General features: G+C 59.3%; 2 protein-coding genes across 2 annotated transcripts in view; one reads left to right on the forward strand and one right to left on the reverse strand.

Moving 5' to 3' along the window:
- Window positions 1-14550, reverse strand: part of HAGH (hydroxyacylglutathione hydrolase) — a 14876-nt gene extending 326 nt beyond the window's left edge. Inside the window, exons 1-8 of the mRNA XM_007939516.1 lie at window positions 14478-14550; window positions 11122-11297; window positions 10437-10501; window positions 6890-7007; window positions 5349-5457; window positions 4004-4107; window positions 3504-3605; window positions 150-229 (exon numbers count right to left, since the gene is read on the reverse strand). Coding sequence (XP_007937707.1) covers window positions 150-229; window positions 3504-3605; window positions 4004-4107; window positions 5349-5457; window positions 6890-7007; window positions 10437-10501; window positions 11122-11297; window positions 14478-14550 — 827 coding nt within the window. The remainder of the gene's footprint in view (window positions 1-149; window positions 230-3503; window positions 3606-4003; window positions 4108-5348; window positions 5458-6889; window positions 7008-10436; window positions 10502-11121; window positions 11298-14477) is intronic.
- A 440-nt stretch (window positions 14551-14990) lies between these two features.
- On the forward strand, window positions 14991-15656 carry FAHD1 (fumarylacetoacetate hydrolase domain containing 1). Its single transcript, XM_007939518.1, has one exon. The coding sequence runs from the start codon at window positions 14991-14993 to the stop codon at window positions 15654-15656; it is 666 nt and encodes a 221-aa protein (XP_007937709.1).
- The last annotated feature ends 3757 nt before the right edge of the window (window positions 15657-19413 follow it).

Raw genomic sequence — 19413 nt, forward strand, 5'->3', positions numbered from 1 at the left:
CCTCCACGCCGCCTGGGGCCTGCTCCCTGGCTCCCCGTGACCTCCTCCACGCCGTCTGGGGCCTGCTCCCTGGCTCCCCGTGACCGCCTCCACGCCATCTGGGGCCTGCAGAGCGAGGCCAGGGAACAGCGGGCACCAGCCACCCTCACCTCACTCTCATGAAGGGGTTGTAGGTGAACTCCTCGGCGATGGTGGACGGCACCGTGGGCTCCCCGATCCCATACTTCTCCTGAAAAGACACACTGCTCTAGTACAGAACGCACCCCAGGGATCTGGGGAGGAGAGTCATGGTGCAGAGGTCAGCTGTCGCCTGGTCTACAGCTGGAGCTGGTCCCGCCGTGAAGGGGGACCCACCATGACCGGCTCTCTAGCCTCTGCTGTCCGGGTGGGAGGAGGTTAGAGCTCTTGCTGATAGCAAGTCTGTTTTCCTATTACAGAGTAATAACCAGGACGTCTCAGAAAACACGCCCAGCCCCATCCAGAACACATGGGGGCCACGAGCACCGCCCGGGAGGGGACACACCAGGGAGTGTGGGGGGCCATCAAGCCCGCAAGCGTGGCTGCACTCAGTGGTCTCACTCCTCCTGAGCAGCACGTGGACCAGGCAGGTGGAGGGAAAGGACACAGACCACTGTCTGGCCAAGGTCAATTCCTGCAGAAACCGGTGAGCAAAACAATGGACGACGAGTGGGGAGCTCCTTGTACGACAGCTTTAGACACCCACACCAGGCTCCCACGCACCTGCTCCCGGCGCCCTCAGACCAGGACCCACCGCCTAGCGTCCTGCCACACTCACCCTCGGGCAGGAGCTACCGTCCACCACCGCAGGCTGTCGGGGGGATGCTTGGCTCAGCAGCAACCTCAGAACATTCACAGCATCCTGCCTGCTTCCTCTCGAGTTGTCACTCCTCTACCTCCCACCTACCCAAACCACACCCACACACCAGCAGCCAACTCCAACCCACAGCGCCCCTAGAGGACGGAGTGGGACTGCCCACAGGGTCTCCTAGGCTGTCAATCTTCACAGAAGCAAAGCCCAAACCACACCCACTGCCTGGAGTCCATTCTGACCCACAGCGCCCCTAGAGGACAGGGTGGAACTGCCCACAGGGTCTCCCACGCTGTCAGTCTTCATGGAAGCTGACTGCCTCATCTTTCTCCAACTGAGTGGCTGGTGGGTTCAGACTGCCAACCTTTTTGTTAGCAGCTGAGTGCTTTAACCACAGTGCTACCAAAAGTCACATCTCCATCCTCTTGTCTATGATAATACAACTCAGTTTTAAAAACAGACAAAAATTGGGACACTTAACAGAATGGCTGCTAAACACAAAAAGATGTCTAACATCATTAGGCATTAGATGTGGATTAAAACCACAGTGAATCCTACCACCTACCCGTTAAAATGACAAAGACTGACGCCACCAAATGTCGACAAAGCTGTGGAGCAACTGGAACTCCCACCCTGTGTGGCTGGGAACAGACAAGGAGCACTACTTGGGAAGGCAGTTGGGTGGGTTTTTTTAGTAGATGTATGTTTGACTTTTAAACAGCCCAGCAACTCCACACCTAAGTATCAACACAAGAGAAATCACATTTCACAGAGACTCGTAGGTGAGCGTTCCAGCAACACAGCAGCCAGTCATCAGAACCCACGTGCACGTCTGCCTGCCGGTGAGCGGATGGAACATGCATCAGCAGCCAAAAGGGGTGAACTGCAACACAGCACCAACACGGTAAGTCTCGGGCCGTCATCCAAGTGAAAGACAAAGTGCCCACCGTAGGCTCCATTTACACAGGACTCCAGAAAACAGAGTCCGGGGGAGAACAGGCTTGGGGCTGTTTGGGTCCAGGGGCAGAGGGAGGCAGCAGGAGGAAACTCCTGAGGGTGACAGGAGCGTTGGTCAAGTCGGTGCCGACTCAGGGCCACCTGAGTGCGTGGGCAGACCATCCCTGCTCTGCAGGGCTTCCAAGGCTGTGGCCTTTCGGAAGCAGGTCACCAGGCCTGTGGTCCACAGTGCCTCTGGGTGGGTTCGAGCTGGTGGCCTTTGAGGCAAGTCATCGAGCAGTTAACCCCTTGCACCACCAGGGACTGTGTCATAACTGGGGTGGTCACTGCACTGGAGTCTGTGAGACCTCAGTGAACTGTCAAGTTAAAGCCAATGCGAGTTATTACATGAGTAAACCCCAACGAAATTGCTATTAAAATAGGGAAACTTAATATCAAAAACCTCTCTGCCAATACGTTTAAAACCTGGATGAAACAGACCAGTTGCTGGCAAGACACGGTTACCAAAGCTGAGTCGGGAAGAAGTGGAACCCTCCTCGCCCCACACACACTCCAGTCACGGAGCTCATGATTCAGAATCCCCACAAAGAGGTACAGGCAGGCGGCTTCTGCGGTGGATGCCAACAGACATGAGGGAAGGAAGAGCGGTCAAGTAAAGTTGTTTTCAAAAAACAGGAGAAAACACTTTCCAATGCATTTTGCAAGGCAAAGCTTCACCCTGATATTAAAACCAAAGGCATCACAAGATCATGAAACTACAGACAAGAGTCCCCCATGACACAGACACAAAAGTAGGCTCTGCCAGCAAATGACTGAGGCATATTCTGAAACATGACACTGTCAGCGGTAGGCTAACAGCCATACTGCACGGGAGACCAGCCGACACCCATACTATGCCTGCAAGCGGGAGCAGTTAATACTGTCACTCTTCAAGTTTATCTGACAACCCAAAAATGCCAAAGACAAAGAAACTGAAGATTTTTCAAACAGCTGTGGTCTGATACTGGTGCAAGGATAAAACAAGTTGGTCAATGGGATCGGATCAACCCCAGCAACAGACACGTTTGTGTATCCTTTCCAACCGTGACCAAGGTGCTTCAGTGCGGAACAGTCTCTCCAACAAATGTTGCTAGAACAGCTGGGTATCAACATACAAAGGAGGGACTCTACCCAATTGACTCACGGTACTGACAGCAACACCATACACAAACTTAACTTGAAATGGACCACTGGCCTAAATGCAAAAGCTGAAACTGTAAACTGCCTAGGAGAAAGTCTCTCTGTCCAAGAAGGAGGCAAAAGCTTTCTTAGCTAGACCACAAAAAACTTAAGAGAAAAAGTTAATCAACTGGACTGATCAAGGGGCAGGGAGGATAGACCCCGGTGTCCAGGACATGCCCCTCACTTGCCTTTAGCCCATGTGTCCCCACATTGCTCTGGAGGTGCCCACGCTAGGAAAGAGGACCTGCAGCTCCGACCTCACCTTGCTTGCTGGAAAGGCTGAACGTCAGGCCCGCCGAGTCCAAGCTAATCTGAGGGGGACCAGAGAGGAGGGCCACGCAGCCACACTGGGGACTGCACACTGCTCTGAACAGCAGACGCCCCCCTTGCCCCAGCCCTCCGCTGGCTCGGAGGACACAGGTTCTGCCCACACAGCTGGTGACCACGATCCTCCGGGGTGAGGGGCACCCAGAGCATGCCCTCAGGGTCCACTCACCTTGGCCCAGGCCAGTTTCTCCTGAATGGCAGTGTTGTGGGGCTCCACGTGGCGGGCGAACTTGAGGTTGTTGATGGTATACTCGTGGCCACAGTACACCTTCTGAGAAGGTCAAAGCCAGGCCCGTCAGCTCCTCGGCTCGCAGAGCTCCCTGGGGGCTGGGGCAGGCTCCGAGCCCTGGCTGTTCTCTCACCCTCGCTAGTGAGAAGCCACTGACTCTGGGGACAGTCTTTAAGCATGTGGCCACTCGTCTGCATGTATGTTTAATGCCAGTAAGACACAGCTGAGGAGGATACAGCCCCCTGGTCTGCCCTCGGGCCTCCTGGCACAGCCCCCCCCCCAGTGCCACTCCCCCTCAGGACTCCTGGCCAGGGGGTAGTGGGTGCAGAGGGGAGCCAGGCCGTGCGGAGGCCTGCTGCTACGTGGGGGTGAGTCTGCCTCCCGAGCTCCCCCGGACACCAGCACTGGGACCGTAGCCAGGGTGGAGGGAACGCACAAACCGTGTCTGGGGGGAGCCGGCCCAGGACTTCAAGCAGGGCCTTGTACATCTCGTCCGCAGTCCCCTCATAGAACTTCCCACAGCCGGCCACGAACAAGGTGTCACCTGGAGGGCAGGACAGCCAGGGAGGCGTGGGTGGGGAACCTCCAGGGCACGGCACCCCACCACTTCCAACCAGCTCTGCCGAGACCCCACCACCTCCCGCTGCTCAGGCCAGAAGGCTTCTCTGACCCAGCCGCCGAGAAGGCCCGGGCCCTGTGGCTCCCACCTGCCTGAGCCCTGAAGCCGCAGTGGTGAGCAGCCCCCTCCCTCGGCCACACAGCACACCCCACAGGCCGCACGGCTCCTCCCTAGCCGCGTCCCCGAGACTCTGCCTCCCAGCCTCCACCTGAGAGCCACGCCCACAGCCAGGTTGTGTTGAGAATGCCTGCACCTGTGGGACCTGCCCTCCATCTCACCCCACAGACTGGGATCCTCCCAGACTCCTTCCAGCTTCAGCTTCCTCCTGGAGACGCCACCTCTCCAGGCCCCCGCCCCATCTCGTCTAGAGGGACAGCCACTCCTGTCCCAGGAATCGGACCTCCCACCTCACCCATGTCTGCTAGGCACAGTGGAGCTGTGTGTGTGTGTGTGTGTGCGTGTGTGTGTGTGCGTGCGTGCGTGCGTGCGCGCGCGCGCATGAGGGTCCGTCTGTCCCATCTGTCCAAGGCCGTGAGACCAAGGGGCCCTGCAAGGTGGGGAGGGTAGCCCATGGCAGGAGTGGCTTTCCTCCATCGTCAGCCCAAAGGGTTAGGGTTAGGGTTAGGGTTAGTGGGTGCCCCTCAGAGCCCAGTGGTGGGGAGCAAGCAGGGCCTTGGCATGGGTGACCCCTACACACTAGGAGCCCCGAGTGCCAGTGCGAGGCGGCCTGGGACCCGGCCTCGGCTGCCCTGCCAGAGTGCCTCGGATGCATGTACCTAAATCTGTCTCCAGAATAGGCCCTGTGAGGGCAGAGCTGACCCTGACCTCCTCCCATCCATCCCCCTCCCCCTTTCTGACAGGCCCACCTGGTGGGGCCCGCCTCCCTCAGGACGTCTGGCCCTGCCCCCAGGCCCCTCCACCTGCCCCACACGGTGGGCCCCAAGCGGCCACCTCAGGTCTCCAGTCTGGACATTTTGCCCAGACACTCCAGTATCTCCCGCCATCAGTAAAGTACACGGCTGCGTGCTCAGGCCACCGTCCACCTCAGGCCTGCAGGTCCCACGGCCACAGCACTGGCCTCTGGACTGCCCTCCCCCGATATGGGGATCCAAGTGGGGGTGCAGCCACCCCAGCAGGAAACACCTGGTTCCTGGTCTCTCACTCACCTGTGAACACAGCAGGAGGCTCCGAGCTGCCAGGCTTGCTCACAAAGTAGCAGATGTGCCCAGAGGTGTGGCAGGGTGTTGACAAGCACTTCACGTTGAGAGAGCCCACCTGAGAGAAGGCAAGTGGCGCCCCCTCACCAAGGAGCCGTCCCAGGGCCACAAGGCAGCAGGGTCGGGACCACAGTGGGGTGGCCGTGCAGAAAAGGGGTCTCTTTTCCCCTGAAGGTGGTGTCAGATGGCACTTGGCTTCCCACCAGAGTCTCTCCTTCTCAGGGTGCACTTCCTCCACACCCCCAACTCGGCATCAGAACCATTCTGACCCACGAAGAGGACGTGGCAGCGAGAGGCCATCCCTGTGCTCTGATGGGGGCCACTGCACGGCACACGCACAGACGTGTGTACACGGCACACGCACAGACGTGTACATGCCAGCACACAGGCATACGAGGACATCCACGTGCTGATACAGGGTCACAGCCTGTGACCACCTGTCCACACACAGACATGTGCACACACACACGAGGACGTCCACCCGCGGTGATGCAGGGTCACCAGTGACCTGTCCACATGTACAAACATATGCTTGGTCTACATATATGTACAGATGTGTGCATACACACACACATGAGGACATCCACACTGTGATGTGGGGTCACGGCCTGTGACCACTTGTCCACACATACAGGCACACGTGCTTGCTCTACATACACAGACACGTGTGTATATACACGCATGCACACGAGGGTTTCCACCCGCTGTGATGTGAGGTCACAGCTTGTGACCACCTGTCCACATGTACAGACACGTGCACACAGTGACACCCACACGCACAGACACGTGTGTGCACACAGGCACACCTGCCCACACGGTCATGCATGGAGCTGTTTGGCTGTCAGCTGCAGCTTCCCTGAAGATCTCCGGGCGTATCAGCTGCTCTCCCCAGGAAACGCCATCCTCCCATGTAACACATGGTCTTGGGCCATCCAAGAAACGTGATGCTGATGGGAGAGTGCTACCTCACAAGTCATACAGGCAAATGTCACAGACGGTGTGGGCTCGGCGCCAGACCACACGATCCAGCAAGGCACACACCTTGGTTTCTCAGTGCGTATGAAAGCCATGTATCCCCAGACAACAACGTGGTGAGAAAGTCCACGCATCATGGGAACGACCAGGACAGATGCACAGCCAACAAGTGAGCACACGCTGCTGCCCAAACTGCCGACAGGCACCTGACACGCGGTCACCACGAACCCTCAACACGTAAAAAGGACAGGCTCCACGGCGTGTCACTGACACGAGGTCAACGGTCTCCGTTTCCCAGCCACCTGACCACCGTCCTCCCAGAGCATCCCCACGTCCCGTTACGTCGACGTCACACCTTTCGGCAGAGAAAACCGTCCAAACCCAGGCACCGCCCTCAGAGGTTAGCTGCCCCCCCCGGGCCCTGCAGCAGCAAGGGAGGAAGGGTCAGGAGAGAGACGGTACACGTGTGTGAGTGTGTACAGTACATGTGTGTGCGCACACAGCGCCAGCCTCACCTGCAGCGTGGACAGGTGTGTGACCTTGTTAGTCAGGGCCCCGATGCGGTCGTCACCGCCATACACCTTCAAGCCCGGTTCCAGCTTGACCAGCTTCTCATTCCCACCAGCATGGTCCCTGGAAGTCAAACGAGACCCGCTGACACTGGAAGCCACTCGCTGGCACTGTGGACCCACATGAACCTGCCCTTGGTCTGCTGACATGCGTTTCTCACACATGGAGGTCCTTCAGTACAAGGTCCTACCGGCCAGTCTCCACGGGGCCATGGGGACACGTCTGCGCCTGCCCTGTGGCTGCAGAAGGTTCTAAAGCAGAGGGACACGTGGGGCACCCGACGCCTGCAGCTCCCACGCTCCAGGGTGCCCTGGGACCACCTGGGCTCTCGGAAGAGGCCAGACTCCCACCCACACACCTCGGGTGTAGCCCAGTGTGGGGGTGCTGCCCCAGCTGAGGGTGGCCAGCCTGGGGAGACTCCTGGGCGAGCTAACAGCAGCCAGCGGGGAGACACCCCCAGGGCATCACCCACCCATCCAGCAAGCCCCCAGCTCTCCAAGAGAGGGGTGGTTGAGTCTGTGTTTCAGAAAGAGGTTCTGTTCTGAACCCCTGAAGATGAGGCCACAGGCCAGGTCCAGTAAGGCTTCCCCTCACTACACGTGTGAGTACATGTGTGTGCACACACACAGTCAGCAGCCATGCCCTAGGACTCCGGGAGACAAGCAGGGCCCCGGGGAGTAATGGTGGGCCAGTCAGGTGCCTTCTCCCTGTCCCCTCACCCCGGACCTGCCACAACCAGGCAAGTACAGGGCAGAAAGGCCTCAGCCTGCCCCATCACCCCTGCTCTTCATTACTCCTGATAAACACGCACCAACACAACTTCCCTGTCTCTCATGACACAGGTAGCACCCCACGGCCCCACTGGCTAGGCTGAGGGGCTTCTGTTCCTGTGTACTAGATGAGAGCTGCCTGAGTGACAGGGAAGTGGGGAGCAGACAGAGTGTGTGCACCGCAGGGTCACCCAGCCCCAGTCTGCATCTTGTGGGGTCTTCCTGTTGAGGATCACTGTTTACCGGGGGCCCTCATCCCAGGCCAGTCCATGCTGACAGCATGACCTGGGGGCTTGGCTTCTAGATAGCGGTCCAACCTTTGGGAGCTGGACACAGTGACTAAGGTCCGCCCATGGCCATGTGACCGACCCCGAGTAAGGGTTCCGTCTCTGACGGTGCGGCCTGACCCTTTGCTGCTGCTCATTTGAGAAGCTCCTCCTCCGACACGTTCCAGCCTTCTCAGGTTGCAGCTGTTGCGGCGGTCGCTGCGCACGGGATCGCTCCAGCGGGACAACGGATGGAACAGGGTTAAACGGCCAATTTGTCCTTCACTCAAGTGAATGGGCGTCTGCCCTGGGGCCGCTGACTGACCCACCCTGGCCTCCAACGCAGGATGCGATTCAAGTGGGTGACCCCTCCTCCACTCGCTGGCAGTGCCGCACCCAGTGTTTGTCCTCCTGTGACTGACGGACTGCACTCAGCGGAACGGGCTCTCGGTTCGTCTGTCTCGTCCGCAGATCCGCTGTTGCTTGACGACGGGTGGACGGCACTGCGTGCGCCGTGGCTGGCTTCTGCGCTCTTCTCTTGGCGGGCACTGAGGTCATCTCCGTCTCTTCACTACTGTGAGTGGTGCTGCAGTGAACATGGGTGTGCCCACGTCTGTTCACGTCACAGCTCTTTTCCTTGCGGACACACGCCTCATAGCGGGATTGCGGGATCAGGTGGTGTCTGCTTCAGCTTTTGCAGGAAGCTCGGCCGTGAGCCTTATGGGGCAGATCACCGGCACTGTCCTCCAAAGACCCGCCAGCCCTTCAGTTAGCAGCTGAGCGCTTAACCAGTGAGCCACGTTCTCCTTCCTCTGCATGTAAATATGCGACCCTTGGACAACACGACCCGGGTGAATGTGAGGACACTTGATGGAGCCACGTTCCCATGTTCCCGTTTCTAGAGCCACCACACAGTGGCGCTCTGGGGGTTTTCCTCACCACCTTGGCTCATGTCTGATACGGCTGCAGGAACCGCCCGCTGGGCTGTCTGCCACCTGGGCCTGTGCTGTGGAGATAAGCCACCTCCCGGGACAGGCACCCACCAGGCCTGGCTCACGCCCACCCGGGCCTGTGCTGTGGAGATAAGCCACCTCCCGGGACAGGCACCCACCTGGACCCTGGACGAGAACCTCAGCTTTTCCAGCATCTCTGCTTCATGCCTGTTTGTTCGCATTGTTCGTTTTAGAAGCTGCCCTGTTCTGAATTTATTTTCATTTTCACTTGTTTACACGCTCAGCAAAATGCTTTGTGAAGCAACTCACGGGCAGGCAGGCCCAAGAAGGGTCTGCGACCAAGTTTAGTATGAGGGGCATTTTCATACTCCTTAGGATAAGTGTAGGATCATTTGCTTTCTCCTTGTGTACAAAATACAGCTAGCTGCAGTTTTGTACACCAGCTGTTGACTCGGATGGATGGCGAATCCAAGACCACCAGGCCTAATGGTGGACTGTTCACTTACGGACAGTTGTAGGCAGCACAACAGGGTGCCGAGCCACAGAAAGCGTCTCACTTTCCGGGTGTCCATAAATATACTGGAAGCAGGCCACGCGCCTAGGGAAGCTCCCTTTCTCATTATGGGACTAACCCACATCGCAACTGCTTAAACCGCTCAGAACTGCAGGCCAGCAAAGTCAACACACAACCCCAACTATCACAATTAGTAAAAAATTTGTTGTTGTTGTTGTTATGTGCCGTCGAGTCGGCCCTGACTCATAGCGACCCCTCCTTGGGTTTCCGAGGCAGTATCACTACGGAAGTAGGAATGCCCAACCTTCCTTCCGAGGAGTGGCTGGTGGGTTTGAACCACCAGCCTTCTGGTTAGCAGTCAAGTGCTTTAGCCACTATGCTACCAGAGCTCCTCATAAAAATTTAGGGGGGAAAAAAAAAAAAAAAAGCCTCCAACTACAGCTTATTTTTCAAAATGGTGACTGGGTTCCTCTGCCCTGTGACATCAGGGCCGTGTCCCAGGCACAAGCCACGAGGTCTGGGACGAGGCTGCAGGGACCCTCCCAGGGGCCCAGGAGGGAAACAGGTGGCACACACTGTCACATGCCATCCCTCCGTCCATCTATCCACCTGTCCCCCTCTCCAGGGAAGGCACCCACAGTCATGCTATCACACAGGGTGAGCAGTCAGGGCCCGGAGGCCAGGAGCAGAGGGCTGCATGCAGTGTCTGGGGCCATTGGAGAACCCGGCCAGCCCCTCATCTGCCCAAAGGAGACAGGCACCAGGAGGGCATGCGTCCTCCAGCCAGAGGGCCGCCATGGCACCGGCTCTCTGGGGAAAGACGTGTGCCAGCTCTCACCCTGCCTGCTCCTGCTCACACACCTGGGAGGCCAGAGAGCCCCACACTCCCCTCCCCGGCCCACGTCACACCTCCCGCCAAGGACGCCCCTTGAGAAGTGGGCAGAGCCCAGAAGCCCCGGAGTGGCGAGGGCCACAGGTGGCAGACTCACCAGTGGTGGTGCGTGGTGAGCACGGTGGTCAGTTTCACACCATACTTCTTCACCGTTTCCACGACCTACGAGCAGAGGAGCAGAACGAAGGCCCCGGTCACCCCCACCCGGCGCCAGGCCCAGGACAGGGTGTGCCAGGACGGGCTGGGCCTCTCTCGGACTCCAGGAGACTGGGGGAAAGGCGGCCTTGTCCTCTACGGACCATCGGGGCAGCATCAAGCTTACACACCTATCTCGGAGCCCACCAGCTCACCACCCCCAGAAGCAGCACCACAGGGCAGAGTGAGGGTGGGAAAGCTGATCCCAGGGGGGCTCACTGGCCCCTCGCCCCTGGCCTGGTAAAGCCCAGCCCTTCTCTCTCCAAATCAAAGCCTCTGGCCTCGTCCCCCTCGCCAGCCCCTGGGCCCGCCATCTGGAGCGGGCCCCTGTTCACGTGCCCTGGCAGAGCTGCAGGGACCCGGCGGCTCTAGATGGTGACTGAGGCTGAGCTCTGGACGACAAGCCAGGTTAGCCCCGTCGTGGGCCTGGCTACACGCCCCTAAGAGTGACAGCCCAGGAGACCCCACGGGGCAGGTCTAGTCCATCACACGGAGTCACAATGGGTCGGAACTGACCACAGGCTGAGACGAGGCCAGAGCCCAAGCCTCCCAACAAGCCCCGGTTCCCGCCAGAGCCGGCAGCGCACCTTCTGGGGCTGCACCGGGTCCACAATGGCAGCCTCCCTGGTGTCGTCGTCGATGACCAGGTACATGTAGTTGTCGGTCAGGGCGGGAAGCAGCTCCACCCTCATGTCGGCCTGATCGACCACCGCACTCTTCCTGGAGCCGGAGTGACGGACGAAGACTCCGAGCAGGACCGGGCCTGAGGACACGGCGTGGAGTCAGGCCAGCGGCCAGGGCGGCCACGCAGCCGAGACCTACCCTCGGCCCCACGCTAGCACCCAGTCCCGGGGACGGCGGGGCAAGCCACGTGGCTGTGTGGGTGGGGCCCCGCGCCTCCGACAAGGACCAGGAAACTCTCACTCTGCCCCTTATTTCCCAGGGACACAGGACGTGCGTGACTCAACTTCGTGTTCTTGGAAACCCCTCTTCAGATCGATGCCCTCAGTTTCCTGTGCAAGGGTCTTAAAGGGACCAGGAGGAGCCCCAGGGACCAGGAGGAGCCCCAGGGACCAGGAGGAGCCCCAGGGGCAGCCAACAGTTAAGCACGTGGCTAACCGGGAGGCGGGGAGGGCAAGTCCTCCCAGAGGCTTAGCAAGTTCCTTCTGAAAGCTCACAGCCGTGGGGACCCCGCAGAGCCGACAGCTCGGGTCACCGGGAGCCTGAGTCCACTCACTGGTAACCGGGACCAGACTGCCAGCCGTGCTGGTGATTCCGGCAGCCGACAGACGGCTCGCGCCTGACTCAGAGAAAGGCCAAGGGGAGCAACGCAGGTGCCCACGAGCCCTGGCTGTCCGCCAGCCCCTGCGCCGCCCACGAGCCGGCAGGAGGCGGGGTCGCGCGGCACTGCTGCCCGCCCTGCCCGGACCCTGGCCACAGGAGAGAACTGAATTTGCTCTCAAATGGCAGGGACGAGGCCAAGGCACAGACGTCCCCAGCCCTGAGGATGGAGAGGCGGCCGCGCTGCTTCCAACTCGCGTGTGGAGAGCATGCCGTTACCGGCCACCTGGGTCGGGTGACTCTGCCAGTGTGACCGGGGGGTGGGGGTAGGGACTGAGGGACGCAGCTCGTCCACCAGAAGACGGATGCCAGCCGATCGTCAGCAACGTCCGTCCTGAAGAAAACACACGTGGGCCGAGTGGTCCTGGAGGTCCTAGCTCACAAAGGGGAGAGACTGCAAAAGCAGACAGGCTGGCTGAACACCACAGGCAGGGAAAGGGCCCCGACGGTGCCGTCACAATGACAAACACACCCGCTGTCCCCTTTTCTCTGACAGCCAGCTGAGCGTGCTCCACGCGCTGTGGCCGCCTGGGGCAGGTGCACCTAAAGGGGCGGGTCCACGTGGTGCCAGCAGCACTGGGAACTCTGCCCCTTCTCCAAGAACAGCTCAACGCTGCCTACCAACACCACCAGCTTTGCGCCGGCCACAACGCGATACCTCGTTCCCAGAGGTTCTGGGCCCAGAGCTGAGGGTCGGGTCCGGACCACAGACATGCTCGTGTGGCCACGAAATATTTTCTGAATCAGGAAGTTTCACAGCTTTCCGCTGTTCTCAGTGGCCCTGCAGGTGTCTGGGTGACACGAACAGTTTGCACTCAGCTGCTGACCCAAAAGGTTGATGGGTCGAACCCACCCAGTGACACCACAGAAGAGGCCTGGTGACCTGCTCCCAGAGGGGTCTCGGCCAAGAAAACAGCCGTTGGTGGCAGGTCTGCTCTGTCACACGGGGTCACTGTGAGGGGGGGCAGCCTGACAGCCTGCGTGGCACCAACGGGCTGGGGGCAGGGAGGGGACACACACTGTTAAAGTGGCACAGTCACCGTCCCACTCACACCATCTGCCAGGGTGCTGACGGAAGCATCCCCGAGTCTCACAACTGGACAGATGTCCCCAAAGGGAAGGGACCTGTCACTCTGGGAACCTCAGGAAATGGGTCCTTCCTTCATTGTGACATTTCACTCAGCATCTGACAATGGTCTCTGGGTTCGCTTGTCCCCCTACCTACACTCGGTGGCCATCCAGCTAACTGCTAACCATCTCCCAGACACAGCAAGTTAACCAACTGGCCCACTGCCACAGGGACTGGAGGAGCAAACTGAATTTGAAAGACCTCCAAATCAAGGCCAAAGCACCCCAACAGCTGGAGGCGGCCGTGAGACTCTCAACTGGAAAGCTGGGCCAGCAGGTCCTCCACTCCTTAGAGAGGTGGATGGAGAGAGACTGAAAGAAGGAGGCGGCAGGACCAGGGCTCCCCAGCTCACAGAACCCAGTATTGTTTTCAGGTTCTGCCTTTGACCCTCCCTATGGAGTTATGTGCCCCCAGATTTTCCCTGCCATCTGAAAGCGGTGTGAAGAACGTGATTTATACATTCTACTGCCTGTTAGTCACAACCACATGCCAGAAACGAAACCACACCCACTGCCGTGGAGTCCATTCTGACCCACAGCACCCCTAGAGGACAGAGTGGAACTGCCTACAGGGTCACCCAGGCTGTCAGTCTTCAGGGAAGCAAAGCCCAAACCACACCCACTGCCTGGAGTCCATTCTGACCCACAGCGCCCCTAGAGGACAGAGTGGAACTGCCCCAGGGTCTCCCAGGCTGTCAGTTTTCAGGGAAGCAGAGCCTGCTACCTCTTTCTCCCCCACAGCGACTGGTAGGTTCCAACGGTAAACTTTCCATTAGAAGCCAAGCACTTAACCACTGCGCCACTAGAGCTCCTTTTATATTCTGTTGTGGGGGGACATGTGGCAACCTCCTTAATCCCGAGTCAGGAGCCAGCTCTCAGGTGGCTGCCGGTGGACCACGGGGAGAGGCAGGGCTCCCCACACAAGGTCTGGGTGTTCTAGAACAGGCATTTCCTTCCCTGGCACACATCCTTCTGCACCCCGGCTGACAAGTGACCCCACTGTCTTCTGCCCCTCTCACTTGTCTGACTCAACTCCCGGAGAGCCTTTTTCCGGGACACCACTGGCTGCCTACCGGTGGCCCGCCAGGCGTTAGGCACCTGTGTGTTGATAAAAGACAGCGTCAGCTCGCGGCCGCCCCCTGCTGGCGCCTCAGCGCGTCGGATGCGGCCGGCCCAGAGCGCGGCCGGCCTCGCGACATCCCTGCAGGCACCCCAAGCCCGAGCCCGGCCGTGTCCGCGGGCCAGACCGGCGTCACCACGACCAGCGGAGTCGGCGTGACCCCTCGGCATCTCGCACGGGCTCGCCTTCCTCCAGGCGTTTGCGGCTCGTCCCTCGGGAGCGGAGCCCCTCATCCCTGCCCGACAGCAGCCCCGGGGCAGAGCAGGAGCGACCAAGGCGCGTCCCGGGCTGAGGCCTTGTCAGGCCCGCCGCCTCTGCGCCCTGGCCGCCCCGTGTCGCCCGCCGCCCACCTACCCAGGCCGCGGCGAGCGCAGGCTCCCAGGAGTGCGAGGCTGCGGCGGCCGACCAGCCCGCAACCCAGCACCATGACCAGGGCGGCGGGTGGGAGCGGCGCGGGGCGGGGGCCGCAAAACGCCAAGCGCAGGCGCGCCGCAGCCAATCAGCGGCTGGCGCCTGGCCCCGCCTCCGCCAATCAGCGCGCTCGTCCAGCCCCGCCCCCGCCAATCAGCGCTCACTCGCCTCGTACCCACCCCTTCCCCTTGTACCCGCTGCTGGGAACTGGGGAGGTGGTGTCGGCACCCCGAGAGCTGCGCGCTGACCTCCACCGCCTTCTGGGGACACGGCCACCGTCTTCGGGCCGGGTAACAGTGAGGCAGCCGCCGGACAGCGGCTCCCAGGGGGCCAAGCGCAGAGCGGACCGGGCCGGTGCGGAGGTGATTTGTCCACTCGCGGCAGCCGTAGGCGCCGTGCCCGGCTCCGCGAAGCCCACGTGACTCGGGGCACCGTGTCCCGCCGCCCGCGAGCGCCATGGCGGCGCCCAGGCCCATGGCCCGCTTCTGGGAGTGGGGCAAGAACATCGTGTGCGTGGGCAGGAACTACGCGGAGCACGCCCGGGAGATGCGCAGCGCGGTGCCGAGCGAGCCGGTGCTCTTCCTGAAGCCGTCCAGCGCCTACGCCCCCGAGGGCTCGCCCATCCTCATGCCGACCTACAGCCGCAACCTGCACCACGAGCTGGAGTTAGGCGTGGTGCTGGGCCGGCGCAGCCGCGCGGTGCCCGAGGCCGCGGCCATGGACTACGTGGCCGGCTACGCCCTGTGCCTGGACATGACCGCCCGCGACGTGCAGGAGGAGTGCAAGAGGAAAGGGTTGCCCTGGACCCTGGCCAAGGGCTTCGCGACCTCCTGCCCCGTCAGCGCGTTCGTGCCCAAGGAGAAGGTCCCAGACCCTCACAAGCTGAGGCTGTGGCTCAAGGTCAACGGCGAGCTCCGGCAGGAGGGCGAGACGGCCGCCATGATCTTCTCCATCCCCCACATCATCAGCTACGTTTCTAAGATCATGACCTTGGAGGAAGGCGATATCGTCCTGACCGGGACCCCAAAGGGAGTTGGGCCTGTTAAGGAAAACGACGAGATCCAGGCTGGCATCGACGGGGTCGTCAGTATGCGGTTTAAGGTGGAGAGATCGGAACACTGAATTGTTCAGAGAGCAAGGCCGAAGCGAGCCAAGGTGACCACTACCCTTTAATAGAAAATCAGTTTGAGGAAGGATGTGATGCGGTTGCCGACCCTCCACTCGGGGCAGGCGGACCCTGTGTGCCTGGAACAGGACTGGATGAGCATGTTGCAGGGGTCAGCCCGGGGTGTCAGTGGTCCACGACTTCAAATCTGCAAAAGATGTTGGAAGCCGTGGTCCACTGTTTCACAGACTGCTGATGAGTTATCTGGGGGGTACTTGTAAAAATAACAATTTCCAAATTCCTGGCCCATCCCAAACGCACTGAGCCAGTCCCTCTCTGGGGTAATGGCCAGGGAAGCTGCGTTGACAGTCTCCGTGATTTTTTTTTTTTTTTTTCTTTTTTTTAAATCGGGTATTTGGAAAAACACTGGTCCAGATAAGCGGTGGATTTAAATTTTTACTTAAAGTTAATGATTGATGAGTATTTACCCCTTAACTCAGGGTATCCACCCTGGCCCCTAGATTGCATTTGGAAGATAATTTTGAAAACTACTGTCTTCCATATAAATACGCTCTCCTCTGTGCCCTAAAGGTGCGCCCCGCCACCTGCCACCCCAGTAGTGATTGGAGAGACAGTTCCTTGTGGGGCATCACCTTGGCCTCTGGCCTGGGCCTCCGACTGTCAGCTGAGTTTATTAACACTTCTCCCACCAGGCTGCAGTGCCTTCAGGGAGGTCCAGTGACAGGGAGCACCACTCCCCTCCCTCCCAACAGCCAGCACGGCTGTCAGGTGCCTGGCAGTATGTCACAGGAGGCGTCTACTCGGCCCTCAGAGAAAGCTGAGGACACCCAGTGCTGTGACAGGGGCTGCGGCCGACCAGCACTCAGTACCGCTGGGCACTGTGCCCAGAGTCCCCCGTGCACCATTCAGTCCTGCATGAAGCTGAGGGTCTGTCGCTACTTCCACCTGTTACACAGATGGAGCACAGGTTCAGAGGTCAGGCAGCCTGACTAAGGTATGGCAGAGCCAAGATGTCCCAGGACTAGAACCCCAAGTCTGACCCCAAGGAGGCTGCATCCTGAAACAGGCGTTATGTGACCCCAACATTCAAATTAAGACTTTAGGTGGAAGTGCCACAATGGGATTTATTAAACGTCACGCCGTTTAAGCTTCTTTTGCCTCTTACGTGTTCTTTACTGGAGTCGTAAAACAGAGGTGAGCAAACAGACCCAAAGCCCACCCACCCGACGCAGCCAGACTGAACCCTCTGGAGCTAGTGGGTGTGGTTCTCAGCTGACGCTCACACCAGCCAGACTGCCCCTAGCCTTCCCGTCCGTGTGTGCTGTGACTGTCAGTCGGTCCGTCTCTGCAGGGCTGTCTGCCCCCTTTCTGGACACAGACTCTGACGACTGCTTGCCTGTGGAACCACTAGTGGTTCTCCCTTTGGCTGGACCCCCACGAGGGAAGAGCTGGGCCCAGTGAAAGGGTGCACTCACGTGGAGATGGGACAGTGCCCCAAGAGGGTGCAGTGCAGCGTTCAGGGGAATCAGGTATGAGGTGTCCACGTGAGGTACCCGGAGTGTACAGCACCCCCGGGGTCAAGGGCCGCTGTCAACACACAGGCTTGGTCCAAATCAGCTGATCATGCGACAGCCCGAATCCCGGACTCGGCGGTGCGGACGCAGCACACAGTCCTTGGCTGCACAGGACTGAAACCCCGTCGCCTCTTCGGTTCCCACAAGCCCCGCGGTTGTAGAACATCACCAGGAAGGAAGTCTTGCAGCCCAGCAGATACGTTCCCCCCACCTTCTAGTTTGAAAACATTTAAATCTCCCAGAAAGTTGAGATCCTGGTACAGTGAACCCCATATTCTGGCCCTAGAGCCAACAACTGAGCGTTTTCAGTGTTGTCTGTCTGCCTGCCTCTGCTTTCCTACCTGCTGGATGTATCTTAGAAAACTGGAAACCAGTTGCACAAACACTCCCCCCCCTTTCTGCACACATCTAAGATTGAGTGTGCTGTCCAACAGCCGTGCTCCGTTACCACACCTAAGAGAAGTGTTCCGGAGTGGACTGGTCCGTGCAGAACTAACTGGGTGACATCCGTTCTTGCGGACAGGACTGTTTTTAAACACGTACACTGGGCTCATAGGCAGACCGGCTTCTCAACAGTCGCAGCTCTGAAAACGCTGTGGCGTGTGGGTCACACGGGGTCACCGTGAGTCAGGTGACGCAGCAGCAGCAGCTAACACCAACAACGCTTCTCCAGTCTTATCGTCGCGTGGACCTTTCAACGTCAGGGCTTTCCTCCTGCTTAGGAGGAATTCCTCAGGTTTTCTTTCAGAACCTGTTATTTTTAAAATATTCAATCAGAAAATGAAAATGGTTGTTTCTTGTTCTTAGGAAAACTGTTACTGGGGGCCTAGAGCGCCCCATGTGACAGTGGAACTGCCCCATAGGGTTCCGTAGGCTGTCACGAGAGCAGATCCGCTGGGTGGGTGACAGTGCTGACCTTTGGGTTAGCAGCCGAATGCCTCAGTCACTGCGCTCACAGAGCTCACCCGATTCCAAAGTACGAAACTCACTGCCATGAGTTGATTCTGACTCATAGTGACCCCATTGGGTTTCTGAGGCAGTAAATCTTCATGGACGTAGATTCCCATCTTCCTTTTGCAGAAAGCTGGTGGGTTTGAACTGCCAACCTTCTGGTTAGCAGTCACATGCCTTAATCACATGCCAACAGAGCTCCTCAGCCATGACTGGGGTGACTAATTAGATTCTGGAGGGAAATAAGAGACCTCGAGGGCCCGTTCCCCTTACAGAGGAGTGATGGGAGCTGGGCGCTGCATATGGGGCTTCCCTGCCCTGGTCCAGGGCCTGACGCTCTCGGGATATACTCTCATGTTTCCATCATATTTTCATTGTTTCAAACAAGTAGATCCATTCACACGGGGTGCCGGCTCCAACTCCCGAAGCATTGATGCCCCCAAGGCCTGGGGTCCCCGGGCAGGACAAACAGCCAGCGCACGTCTGCTGACCGATGGCTGCCACACGTCCACTCAGAGACGTCGCAGCAGCTCCACTTGTGAACATGCTGTCCCGCCAACCCTGCAGGACATGTTCCACGCTGACACACACACGGGTGCCCCGAGTCGGAGGCGATGACCAGTGGCGGTGGCAGCTGACCACCCGCCCCCCAGCCCTGGTAGGCGTTAGTAGCCCTTCGAATCTTGACTAGGGTAGGTGTGGCATCACTCAGTAATCTCAGCCCATAAAGCCGCCCAGGCAGGTCATCTTCCGGAAGCCCTGGGCGCTGAGGGCCTGCGACACCTCCCTTTCTTTGCCCTTGTCCCTTGGCCTCTCACAGGGTGTGGTAAGCCCATGTGGACCTAGGATGATACGGGGAGGCGCGTCACAGGAAATTCACAGGTGCTGTCAGCCAGTTAGGAGGAGTGTGTGGCACATGACACTGAGACTAGACTCGGGTGCTAACTCGGTGACAGGAACTAACTGCAGTGGCACGTCCAGGGGCAGTGCTGGCAAAGACCTGGACACTGGCAGCTCTTTCCTGCCTCTCGGCTGCGGGCAATGTGTAAGCAGTCACAGCCCGACAGATGCTCCTGCTGTGCCAGGACAGGGCCTGGCCAAGACTACAGCGTCAGCCCCCAGATGGCCTGGGCTCGGCAGGCCCGGCCGGGACACTGGTGTCACCCCCCCAGATGGCCTGGGCTCAGCCAGGACACCACTGTCACCCCCCAGATGGCCTGACTGACAC

Source organism: Orycteropus afer, unplaced genomic scaffold (assembly GCF_000298275.1).
Source record: "Orycteropus afer afer isolate SDZICR_OR568_19922 unplaced genomic scaffold, OryAfe1.0 scaffold00061, whole genome shotgun sequence".
Classification (NCBI taxonomy): domain Eukaryota; kingdom Metazoa; phylum Chordata; class Mammalia; order Tubulidentata; family Orycteropodidae; genus Orycteropus; species Orycteropus afer.

Excerpts from the sequence above, each read along its gene's own strand:
- FAHD1 (XM_007939518.1), top strand. The coding sequence starts at position 14,991 with ATGGCGGCGCCCAGGCCCATGGCCCGCTTCTGGGAGTGGGGCAAGAAC.